The sequence below is a fragment of the Ylistrum balloti genome, unplaced genomic scaffold, assembly GCF_031769215.1.
Source record: "Ylistrum balloti isolate Yb309-2 unplaced genomic scaffold, AGI_CSIRO_Ybal_v1 Utg369832, whole genome shotgun sequence".
NCBI lineage: Eukaryota > Metazoa > Mollusca > Bivalvia > Pectinida > Pectinidae > Ylistrum > Ylistrum balloti.
In genome coordinates this window covers 181,469-193,700 of record NW_026781994.1, presented here as the reverse complement: position 1 = coordinate 193,700, position 12,232 = coordinate 181,469, and the positions used below count along the sequence as shown (strand labels likewise).

Genomic DNA, 12,232 nt, shown 5'->3' with positions numbered 1-12,232 from the left:
CGTCATTCCATAAACTTGAAATATTTATTTATGTTGAATGTGACAACATATTACATGTCATCTAGTGACTAATATAGAAATATATATGATGCCAACTAACGGAAGCATCCAAAAAGGTCGTAAAAGTGGCCTGAAATTATAGTTTTGTCTGACCGAACCCTGTTTTTTACCCATTACATTTTTTGAGTAAGCGATAAAGTTCAATAAGAAGGACAGTTTGTTGTGTTCAAAATAAAACGTAAAATTACCAAACGAGCAGATGAGCAGAAAATGTATTCTTTATAAAAGTTATGTAAATTAGATAAACTCCCATAGTTGTAGGTTTCCAGAATTAGACACCAGCTTCTACAAAGTAGACAAGTCCCCAAATAGCCCTGTGATACTGTAGTTCGGAAATTGATAAACAACGAAAACATCTTTGGCTGTACAAGTCCAGTGGATATCCTTAGTAAATATCTTAATATTGCGCGAAACAGACACTTATCAACTGTCTTCCATTGGATAAAGTTCTTTCGATAACTAGCAAACTGTTAAAATACAGCTTGTCAACTCAATACCTGCTTATACTATGGTGGGCACCTGAACGCAGTAAGAATCCCATTTAAACGTTGATTTGTCATATCCCTTAATGAAATGACATGAACTAGATTTTCTTTTGCACTAGCCGACGCTTATATTGACTACACAACTCAAATACTTTCTTTTTCTTTATATTTTATACAATAGTTGAGCTCATATTTGCTTCAATTGCAGTTGTAGAGCAATTGCGTTTAACAAACAAAGTTGTTTGCCCTGGTGTTTGTCGAACATCGCATCACAAGTCGAAAATGATATTCTGCCAGAAATTTTGTACAGGAAAATTATTGAATCCAAGCCATAGAGAAGTATACCTTACTTGTGAAGGACAGGTAAGGTTTCTTACATAGAAAAGATGTACAATATCTGTTCTAGTGGCACATTTTGTGTGCTTGTGTATCTGTAGAGTGTGTATCTACCTTCTCTTGAAATGTGCAAGATGAGTGACGCTGGAGAATTTCTTGTCTCTCAGAGTTACTTCCCTTTGTTTTACTCCCGGTGCAATGAATGACACGCTAGATGTTAGAATGAAATTGAGAGATATTTAAGTATCTCACATTTGTATGTATTGATAAAACTTTTAACTTAGTGCAAAGTTGCATTTTTAACCGAGAAGCAACATCAGAGCTTATCCTCATGAATCCCGACAAACTTAAACTCAAAATACTGAATATGGTAGGGAAACGAGACGGAGAAAAGAATTAGTGAAATAAATAAGATAGATACTGAACAAACTTTACGAAAATTTATATTTGATGAGAAATTAACTTGATAGGGCAGTTCAAAACGTTTAATTGTACACGTCATACCTGTTAAAGTGATTACTCACGGCACTCGCCTCTTTTGATATAGAGAAATTTACAACATTACACAGATTTGTGTGTCACGTGTACCTGTATAATTGAGAAATCGTGTATTCAAGTAAAACATTTTATAAGCTATGATATTACCAAACCGGACTTTAAGATAAATGGAAACAGGTAAGCCGCAAAAAATGGGTAACTATTGGGTCTAGTGGTATTTAAAGCACGACGCCAGCACAATTGAAATCTTTTACAATGGGATATATATAGTCAGCAGGGTGTACGTGTACACTCTACCGTAACGTTAGCTCGGCAAACCTGTTTTAATGTGTGTGAGACGAGGCGTAACATCCGTACACCGGAGGAGGGTGTGATACGTTGATCGGGTGGATGTGAGAATATCCCCCAAATCCCGGACGGAGATGTTAAAAATGTCGGAAAGGGGAGGGGCAACCCTCGCCCTAATTCTCACGCTCGCCGCAGGTAAGATTAATGTTTGGGAGGAATTAGTATTTCTGGGAGTCGTTGGTAGTTTTGTTTAGTGTTAATTCACTGATGTTCAAAACGTAAACAAGAGGTTTTCCCTTATTACTATGTTGTGTAACAAACTTAAAACAAATCTGTTTGAATATACAACCACATATACGTCAAAGTTTAATGTAGATTTTAGTGTCCTGAACGTGTCAATCTAGAGATCTTAGTATCGATTACAGCTAAGTATCACTATCTTCTCTGTGCATGTCATCTGATCTTTTACGGCGATATAGTTAATCACAGCTGCCGAAATTAACTAACCGTAAAACTCACATCCCTGTCCAACAGTTTCTTGTCACTCGTATAAATACAAACATGGAAGTAAACCCCGCCTGTCTACGAACGAACACTCTGGGTTGTTTCATCACGTAACCTTCGGGTACCCCCTGTCTGTATGTATGTGTCTGTATGTATGTATGTATCTTGTCATTAGATACACTAGATAACCTACATGTAGACTTTAACTGTATCAGAGCGGAGACGCAGAAAGCGACTATGCTAACGTGCGAATTATTTAAATGACTACCTTTCCTCACGGAACGGAAATTTTCTGAAATAACTTGCGTCATATATTATTTTTTCATTACCAACAGCAAAATTAATGATATTTCCATATTTACAAAATTTTACTTGAAGAGCTTCGTCACTATTTTTCAATCACAAATGAAATGTTCCTCCATATGGCAACATTTCTTTTCTATTAAGGTAGGATAGTCTTATGCTGTGCGAATTTCTTGATTGACAGGGCAAGTACTACACACTATCAAACACACATTGTCACTCCCATTCATGTTACATCCAACTTTCTCTTTTCTATATACACCCACAATCTATTTTCTATCAAGTCTCTCTTCAATTTCTCCCGATTCATCCGCCCTCTATATAAACCCATACCGTTCATTTTACAACTTGAAGCTAATACTATTTAAACTCCAAGACGTAACGAAAACATGAATCTAAACTCCGGCAACAGTTCGGCAAGGCCAACAGTTCGGCAAGGACAACAGTTCGGTAAGTTGTAAAGCGAAAAACTCTAAAAGAGGGATTTGTAACAGCAGGGCTAATCTGTGCCTTGACACAATACGATAGTCGACATTCTTGTGTATATGACATACCACCACTACAACATTCAATAGGCTATAATTACCATACAATTTCCCCATGGATCATTGTCCGGGCTAAAACTTGTTGTTATGAAGAATTACGCTGTAGCTCACTGGGTTTAACTTAGACCTTGACGTTATCGTGTCTTAATGTAGAAAATCTACTGAAAAAAGTCTTGTAAGCTTTATGGACATATATTTAATACCATGTTGTTTTCCCATTTCCTTTTCAATGACCCACCACTTCATCATCAATGAAAAAAATCCATTATTTTGTTCCGATTTCACAAGTGTTAAGAAGAAAAGGCGGAGTACAGTGCAACAACAGGGAAATCTGTACTAGTCGACGAACAGGTGGTGATATAAGGGCTATACTAAAAACAAGAAACAATGCTAAAAAGATGTTCAGGACAACAGGTCAAAATGTTGACAATTGACGTAAGACTTAGTCTGTTGTATTTGTTTGTCTGGGATTATACCAGCGTAAACCAGGCGGGGTCTCGTTGTAGCTGTGGCAACGCCATCGAAACAACTTGCTATTGAGTCAAAGTGTCTCTCACAAAGACAAAACTACAGTAGCACAAGATGGCCATGCCAGTGATCTCAGCTTTCTAAGAACATTAGATTTCCAAAACGAACCATTTTCTCCCCGCCTGCATCCCTCACGCCAACCACCTACCCCACTAAACCGGACACGTCTTTCTCACAAACAAAGCCTAAACACTTGACACTGTGTTTCATTCTGATCCATTCGTCTGTTATTATTTTTTTTAGAGTTAAACTATGACTAATCGAAAGTGGAACCTTTCATTCACAAGGTCGTCAATTGTTAACACTAAAACATTAGGCGAATACAAATGTTAGTTAAATCGGTAAACCTATTGAAAACTTGACATACAAAGCATGAGGGCGATGGCTTCGTCGGTCGGTGTACTTGACCTTCAGGGGCCATTGGTTTTGTCCTATATACGTTATCCGGTGTACGATCATAACAATTTCATTGATGTAGTAAAGTACATAAAAAGTATTTGAACCTATCTTCCATAAAATGTAATGGACTCTTTCTAATAGAGATCACAGCTGATGATGCCTCAATGTCTCACAGAATGCGTTGTTTTTCTCTCCATTCATTGTTGGAATATCTGGTAGTGGATTTGTCATCAATGGTCATTTTTATCGGATCTAGTAAAATTCTTTTAAATAAGGTAAGTAGTTAAGGCTAGATATACGATTTAATAGAGTCATCGTTTTCTATTCTACATTAAAAATTGTATGTCAATGTCATGACGGGTGTATATTTTGAATTTAAAGATTGAGTTAAAGGCAGTTTACAAATAAGATAAACTCTCTCTTGATACATTAAACTGACACTCACAAATTCACGCGATCTATTGTACTTGAGGTTAACAAGTAATCTAGTCACACCTTCACAGACACATAGTTCATTTCGTTATAATGCTATTCCTAAACGAAAACCCTGGAGAACAACATCAATTTATGATGTCTGTAACCCATCTTTCTGTACTGTGTGTCTCATACTCTTTTTCTATCAGAGCGGGGGTTGCAGAGTGTACATGGAGGTAAATATTGACGATGTTTTAAATATATACAAAGTTATTACCGTTTGTCAACACAATTTTAATTCAAAGTCACTGGGCAAACATGAACAATAGAAAAGTTTACAAGGGGACATCTGGAAAAATATAAAGAGACTAAAACAAGGTGTTCCGGAAGAGTAAGCGTCTTCTATTTCATGAACGAAACCCGTCATAAAAATCTTGGTCAATCCAATTAAGTAATGTCACGCTCTTAAGAGAGAGAAGGTAAAGATTGACAAAACCGCATGTTACTGATAATCAAACACGTTCAACTTCATGCTGCACAAGAATAGCCTATTTCTAAATAAGACATTATAATGACTTTCAAATGTCCCCTTATTCTGCATCCCTTGAAACCCTGTATTGTGAGTTCGTCTGTCAGTCGCCGACATCTTGCACAAAAAGGATGATATTTGGTACAGTCTCTGAAATATCGAATCAACCGAGACATGTAAGCACCATACGATGGGGATGTTGCTATTCAGAAATAGAAAATTCACAAAACAGAAAATAAAATCACCATGCGTATGCAGCTAGGTGGAAAGTTGTCCATCTTGATTTCGTTGAAGGAAGAAATAGAGTAGAGGAAAGCAACTGAAGAAGTGGTCTGCTGTATGCTTGGTTTCCAAAATTGATGGAAATATACGATGGACATTTTCAAGACGTTATCAATATATCGGAAAGTGAAATGGAAGGACTTCGCTTGGCATCTCAAAATGTGTCTTATTAGTTTGTAAAAAGTATATAAAAAGAACCATTAATATTTCGAGCTACGGGTTTATTCTGTCTTTGAAATCATAACGGAATTTCAAGCAACGTGGGTGGTTTGTATAACGGTATTACGGATGCTAGATTGTCAACTTCTCAGCTAAAACCTCTGGTGATTTCTATCATTGTAAAAGCTGCGGGGCAAGGACATACTGGGAAGGTCGAGATTATGATATTCACATTCTCCCTGAAATTGCTGCCCATGTACTGTATATCACGAGAAAACCTTTTAAAATGATAAAGAATTGGCACTGGTGATTTGGAGGATTGAGAAAGATTGGTTTCAATGTGTGCTAAAATCATATAATATTTCGTCGTTGGCTCAACTTACTTGTTATGGTTATCTGCTCAAGTCTATAGCACAAATATACTGCGTTGTTTGTATGTTTTTTCTTTTCTTTTTCTACTTAATTTTCGTATGGCTACATATGAATTTAATTGGCAAATTTAGAGTTGTCGCCCTTTATCATCTCACTATTGGAGTTATTTATATATTTGTATTGTTGTCGATATAGCTGGATAAATAACAAGATTACCTGTGAAATTCAAAACCAAAACAATTTACACAGAAAATTCAGTTTTAAAAAATAAGCACAACTAGTAACTAGAAGTTACACATTTGTTAAGTATCAATTGGTCTGCTTACACACCGGATTGGAATAATGCTTCGTCATAATACATTCTACTTAACTTAAATTGTAATCCTCAAGGAGATTGATAGTAACCCAATACACACGAGCCAGAGTTAAAGGATGAAATATCTTGCTCGATGTCGCGACCACGAACATCGGAGAACGCTATGTAATGAGGAAGAGGGAACTTTACAAAATTTAACATGGATTGAATCGGGCTCAGTCGTCTGGACACCGCTCTGCATGTACATCAATGTACATAGTTTTTTGTAGGTGATTTTAATGTCTGTTTATACGTTTTTGTAGATATTTTATTGAAGAATACATTGAAAGCATGATTTCATGCTAGATTTAAATGTTTGTTGCAGTCGTGGTGAAGGCTGATGTCGAGTGTGGAACAGTTTCATATTTCACCTATAATGCAGCCAATATCCGCGTATCGACTACTGCTCCTCGGGTCTGTTATGGAGAATACTTGTGCTGTGGGGATGCACCAAACGAATACTGCTGCAACAGTTTGTAAGTATTTTGAAGACAACTTTCATCAACATGACTTGTGTGTGAAATGTTCGGTTCCTTGGATTATTGTTTAAATCAGAGTACAAGAATGCATGGCTCTATGTGCTACTAAAGGGTTATTGGGTGTTAAATGTCTCCTTTAAAGGGTTGAAAGATTCAATAAAAAGTTCTTGTAAAAATGCGTTGTTTGGTGGTATTGTTTCCTATACTTATTAACGAAAATACAATAAGACTTTTTTCAACGATTTTAGAGATATGGAAATCTCGAAAAGAAATTTCGATTGCTTGTAATATATAATATTAGAGTTTGGCGATTGATGTTGGTCGATATGAAATCAGAAAACAATTTTATCTATAGAGTTGTAGTCAGTAACATGTGTTTCCATATTTCATCCACAGCTCGCCGGCCGGAATCGCCGCCGTTCTTGTCGCCATCCTCTGTCTGATAGGGGCCATAATTGTCATAGTTATCATCGTATATGTCATTTTCTGGAAACATCGAGGTATGTTATCATTTGTGTGGTCCGATTTGATGTCAAAGTTTTGTCGAAAATTCATGTAATTATGACGTCATATTGGATACATTTTATAACCTGTGACGTCATTTTGTATATATGGTATAAAGTGTGACTCAAAGGGGACGACAAGGAATGCCATCATCTGTGACGTCACGGTAGTTGACAATATCTGCAATTCACATAAGTTGCTGTTGATAGACAAAATTTAAAACTAGCGTGAAAGTAGTAGACAATATACCAACATCATTTAAACTAGTTTTTGGAGTCAATATACCGACAAGGATGACGTGTAGTGATACATATTCGAAGGAAGTAATTTGAATACTTTAGCGACCTCATCTTGATATAGTGGCGTTATCATTTTCGCATTAGAGATAACTTCCTTTGTATATGAACTGTAAACAATAGACAAACGTAAACATCCATCGTAGGCTATGGCTAATTTGGCCAAATATTGCTTTCTCTCTCAAATAAAATCTGCAAACGATGCACTAAAAGCACCCATAACATGTTGCATGTAAAGGTTCTTCGAACCTTTGATAACCACTTGATAGGAGTAAGTGTTGTCTGCTAGAGTCTGCTGACTTGGCCATGCTTTACTTGAATGATGCATGACTGCCTCTCCGGTCTAGAATATGTACGCCAGGCGTCAGGTTTCTTGTTGTAGTGTAGATAGACTGGTAAAGATAATAACTTCCTTCTTCAATTTTCATTATATACGATAGCAGGGGTGGTTTGAGGGACTTCTTTAACGGCCTCCGTAACAAATAGATTTTTTTATTTCTATTGTTTTTACAAAACACATGCTCATTGCATAAATTCGCGCGATAATTTCAAACAAATGTTCCTTACAACAAAGGATTTACTGATATTAATCTAAATGTCTATGGCTATTTATATCATTGAGGCTAGAATGTTGGTAGTAGCAATAGGAATTATCAACCATTCTTTTGTTTTTTCATGCACACCGTCGTTTAGGCGAGGGGAAAAGTCGACTGCTTTCATTATCCTCTTTGAAACAGAAATCATTCTATGTCAAATGATAATATAAACGAATACATGCATTTTTACGGATTGTAACTTGTTTCAGTGGCCGAAGAGGAAGTAATTGTTGAAGAGCCTGTGGAAATGCCCCCGGTGATGCCCCCGGTGGCGCCACCGAAGCAAATGTTAATGCCACCACCAGCGGTGATGCCGCGACCTATGCGCCAGGAAGTTATAGTTCAACCACCTCCTCCTCCGCAGCCTATTGAAATTGTCCCTGTGGTTGCGCCTCCACCTCCCCCTCTGCCTCCAAAGATAGTATTTATGGAAGTTCCCCCACCTCCTCCACAACCGCGACAGACTCTCTACGTGGAGGTACCTCCTTTACCTAAACCAGAAACACCGCCGCCTCCCGTTGTCAAGCTTTCTCTGCCTCCGATTCCCAGACCGAAAACACCACCAGCTCCAATTGTGCATGTTGATCCACCAAAACTTCCTCCCATTCCTGAACCTCCCGCACCAATTGTTTATGTTGAAGCACCGGAATTGCCTGAAATTCCTCGTCCTCCGACACCTATTGTCCACATCGAAGCACCAAAAATGCCACGGATACCAACACCACCAGCGCCTGTTGTCATGATAGATCCTCCAGTACAGCCACGACCGAGAACTCCTCCACCTCCTATCGTAATGATGAACCCTCCGCCGACGCCGCCACCACCACCTCCTCCACAAGTCGTGTATGTTGACGCTCCACGACCCCCGACACCTCAAAGAGAAATCGTCTATGTAGAGCAACCGCAGCCGGAACCACAATTGGTGTACGTAGAACAGGAAAAACCAAGATTACGGAGAATTGAAGTGGAACCCGAACCTACTCGCATTATAGAAACCGTTGAAGTGCCCGATAACATTTATGCACGAAGTCTTCGTCGATCCGCATTTAGAACTTATGAAGAACCCCCTAGAGCCAAGATAGTTGAACTAGATCAAAGTCCAACGATACAACGTCGCACTACAGTGCGTGCAGATGACTATAGTTATGGTTCTCCCCGTATGCGGCGTTCCCAGCGTGCAACCGTTGTCCGAGACACCGATTACCGACAATCACATCGCGCGACTGTGAAGGAGAGAGACGGAGATGAGTACGGAGGCGGAGATGGCTTCGTTTACCGTGGTCTTGGAAGGAGCACGCGACGGGTTGGTGAACCAGAAACAGATGACTACTTCTTCAATTAGTCATCGGCGGGATGAACTGCCGCATCATCAATTCTTAAGTGTTATGTGAAAGGTGTCACTGAAGAATACAGACTTATCACGTGGTAAACGACTACTGCAGAACAAAGTTACTTTGGTGCAAGATAATCCACGTCACGTGATGATAGGTGCGTTTGAGGATAGATGATAATGGAAGGGAAAAGAGTTTTTGTCTTAGGTCGGCGCACGATGTTTTACACATGAAAAAAAAAACGAAATATCGATATCAAATGTTTATTATCATTCAAAAGACAAAAAAAATCCAGTGTTTTGATGTTATATTACATTTGGCAGATAATTTGTCTTCAGTTGATAAAATGTTTAATTCAAATATCTTCTTCACACAATACCACTGGAATGAGAGGGACTTTTATGTAACAGTTAAAGGCTTGATAAAAAAGTATACAGCTTCTTCCTTTAGAAGTGATGACGTTCATGTGCAATTAAAGAACTATTGTCAAAGATTATATAGAATATGTACTTCGGGTTTTACCCAAGGATTAAAAAAATGAAAATTAATTCACTTATTTCACATTTATACAATTGTGTATGTTGTTGAAATTGACTTTCGTTTTTGCATCAATTCAACGTTTTCGAATATGCTTCTTTGCATCTTGCACATTGCCATAGACATTCCGCTTAATGTGTTTACTTGTGTAATATGTAATATTTGAAAAGTTGCAAATGGTTTTGATTAACCAGACCAGACCAGATGTCGCAATGTTGTATTTGGTTCTGAGAGACAAGAGCGGAAGTGTCAAATGATCATATCCGCTTTCGCTTTATATCATGTAAATGCATAGTCACGTAATGTAATTTCATTATCATATTTTGAACGTTCTTTTTATAAACCTAACTAGATAAAGTGTACAATCTTTAAAACGTTAATTATAATAATTTCTAACGGAAATAAACCAGACTTTCTCTTCAGTTACTCATTGGTACATTTCAAAATGTATTATCAGATTGTATTAATTTTGCAACCTATTAAACAGTAGTTGAAACAAAAAGTTGACATCCCTTTACCTTACAGACAGGTCCTTTTATATAACAATTCTATCACGGAATGAAAAATGTTGTTTATGATAGCTGTATGCATATATATATATATAATTAATTAGGCAAAGTGTATTATTAACTCATAACTAAAACAGAATAATTTTGATATGTATTATGATTAAAACATACCTACAATTGAAAGTCATTTTACGATATTACTAGTAAAATCGCCAAATATATTTTTATAATGAATTTGTTGTTTATATTATTTACTTGTATGAAAAAAAAAGACAATTCAACCGCCTTTCTATAAATTTCAACTTCCTGACAATTTTAGGTGTACCTGAAGTATCAACATCCGGTACTGAAATCATACCGATTTGGGCAGTTTGATTAAAAATTATTTTCGATTGAATACATTTTCTTAGGTGAACCAAACGTTTGTTGCAAAATGAAAGTGTTTTAACAAACGTCAAGGAATGGGTCACTACTCTATTTGTGTATATGTTTGTTATTTTACCATCAATATACCACGTGTGAAGTAATAATGACAATTTCGATTGTTACATTTTCTCGACGATCTGCCCTTTATCAAGATACGAAATAATAAAACGGACGCCACATACATAGGACAAAGTTACAATATACAGTGAGAACGATAGTGTACATCCTCGATACTCCAGGCGTTACGCTCACCATCGCTTTCTGCATCCCAGGAACATTTCATGGCAAAAATGAAGGTGCCATGTGCGACATCTTGCGTATAAGACAAGAGGACTACATGTAGTTTGATCGTTTGGTGTTCGTCAAACTAATTTTGAGGTCGTATAACGATATTTTGTACTGGCTTTGAAGTTGGTTGTCGGTCCTTTGAAATCTTCAAAGGATCATGTCCGTCTGAGATTGGTCATTTTCGCTTTCCTGAAATTCGAACTGGATCAATCAAATCATTCTATTACGATATCTTGATAGCAGTCACAAAAGTATTAGAATTAAAGAAAATGTATCATTACTCTCAATTTCGACGGAACTTTACGAAAAACTTTCCGTTTTACTGTGAAAATAGCATAGGTGTGTTAAATTGGAATGAAAATATGCAGTTATCTGGATAATGAAAATCCATTTAGTACTCCTGCATGCATGTCTCACTATATACTGATATTCTATCTTGCTTTTTGAGCTACACGTAGATTATTTTTCTTTGTGCCACAGCTATGATTTTCCAACTGACAAAGAAAAGATGATTAAGACACGGACAATCTGTTAATGTCGAGGAATATTCTAGATTTTCTACAAATCTGAATCGTTGGCAATAGTACAGTACGTTTGCTGACAGAGTAGTAAAACATGGTCTGTTCCTTCGGACTAAAACAGATGGGAGAACATTATTTGAGTGGTGGAGTTGTCGTCGCGTTCAACGTGTAATAGATTATCAGGGTCTAACTCTTTATCAGATAAATAGCTAATGCATTTTTCCATCTTTATCACGACTTTTTGGTTTCTGGCAATAATAACTGAAATATCTAATCTGGACTTGGCATCATTTAAAGGAAAAACACAGGTTTAACAATTGATTATCTAATTTAGGTAACTTATGAGTATACTTTGATGATTAACTTTAATAGTCTGAAGTGAATAGGATATATAAGTATTCCTTTCATTCAGCGGGATATGTTTGTGTTTAGCGGTTGCTAATGGGTCTATCTGTCATACTGTTACGTACAAGAAAACGACTTTAAACAAATCAAAGATTGTACAAAACACACACAAGTGAATAGCATCTTCTGATCATTTAGAGTTAGATAAAGTAGAACAAAACAATTAATTGAACTGCATCATATAGGTGTTTTGTCCATCAAAGACTCTTCAGTGATGCTAAGGGCCAAAAGTTTGAAGAAAATATATATTTTTATGATACTATTTCCACAAATTCTTAATTTT

General features: G+C 36.9%; 1 protein-coding gene across 1 annotated transcript; it reads left to right on the top strand.

Moving 5' to 3' along the window:
* The first annotated feature begins 2,863 nt into the window (after window positions 1-2,863).
* On the top strand, window positions 2,864-9,764 carry LOC132545216 (uncharacterized). The gene is made up of 4 exons (XM_060208892.1): window positions 2,864-2,924; window positions 6,383-6,533; window positions 6,933-7,036; window positions 8,142-9,764. The coding sequence occupies exons 1-4, from the start codon at window positions 2,864-2,866 to the stop codon at window positions 9,272-9,274; spliced, it is 1,449 nt and encodes a 482-aa protein (XP_060064875.1). The 3' UTR covers window positions 9,275-9,764.
* Window positions 9,765-12,232: the final 2,468 nt, after the last annotated feature.

Bases quoted from the DNA above. Each gene is read 5' to 3' on its own strand.
- LOC132545216 (XM_060208892.1), top strand. From the start codon at position 2,864: ATGAATCTAAACTCCGGCAACAGTTCGGCAAGGCCAACAGTTCGGCAA. The intron at 2,925-6,382 runs GTAAGTTGTAAA...TGTTTGTTGCAG, and splicing joins TCGGCAAGGACAACAGTTCG to TCGTGGTGAAGGCTGATGTC. The intron at 7,037-8,141 runs GTATGTTATCAT...AACTTGTTTCAG, and splicing joins CATTTTCTGGAAACATCGAG to TGGCCGAAGAGGAAGTAATT.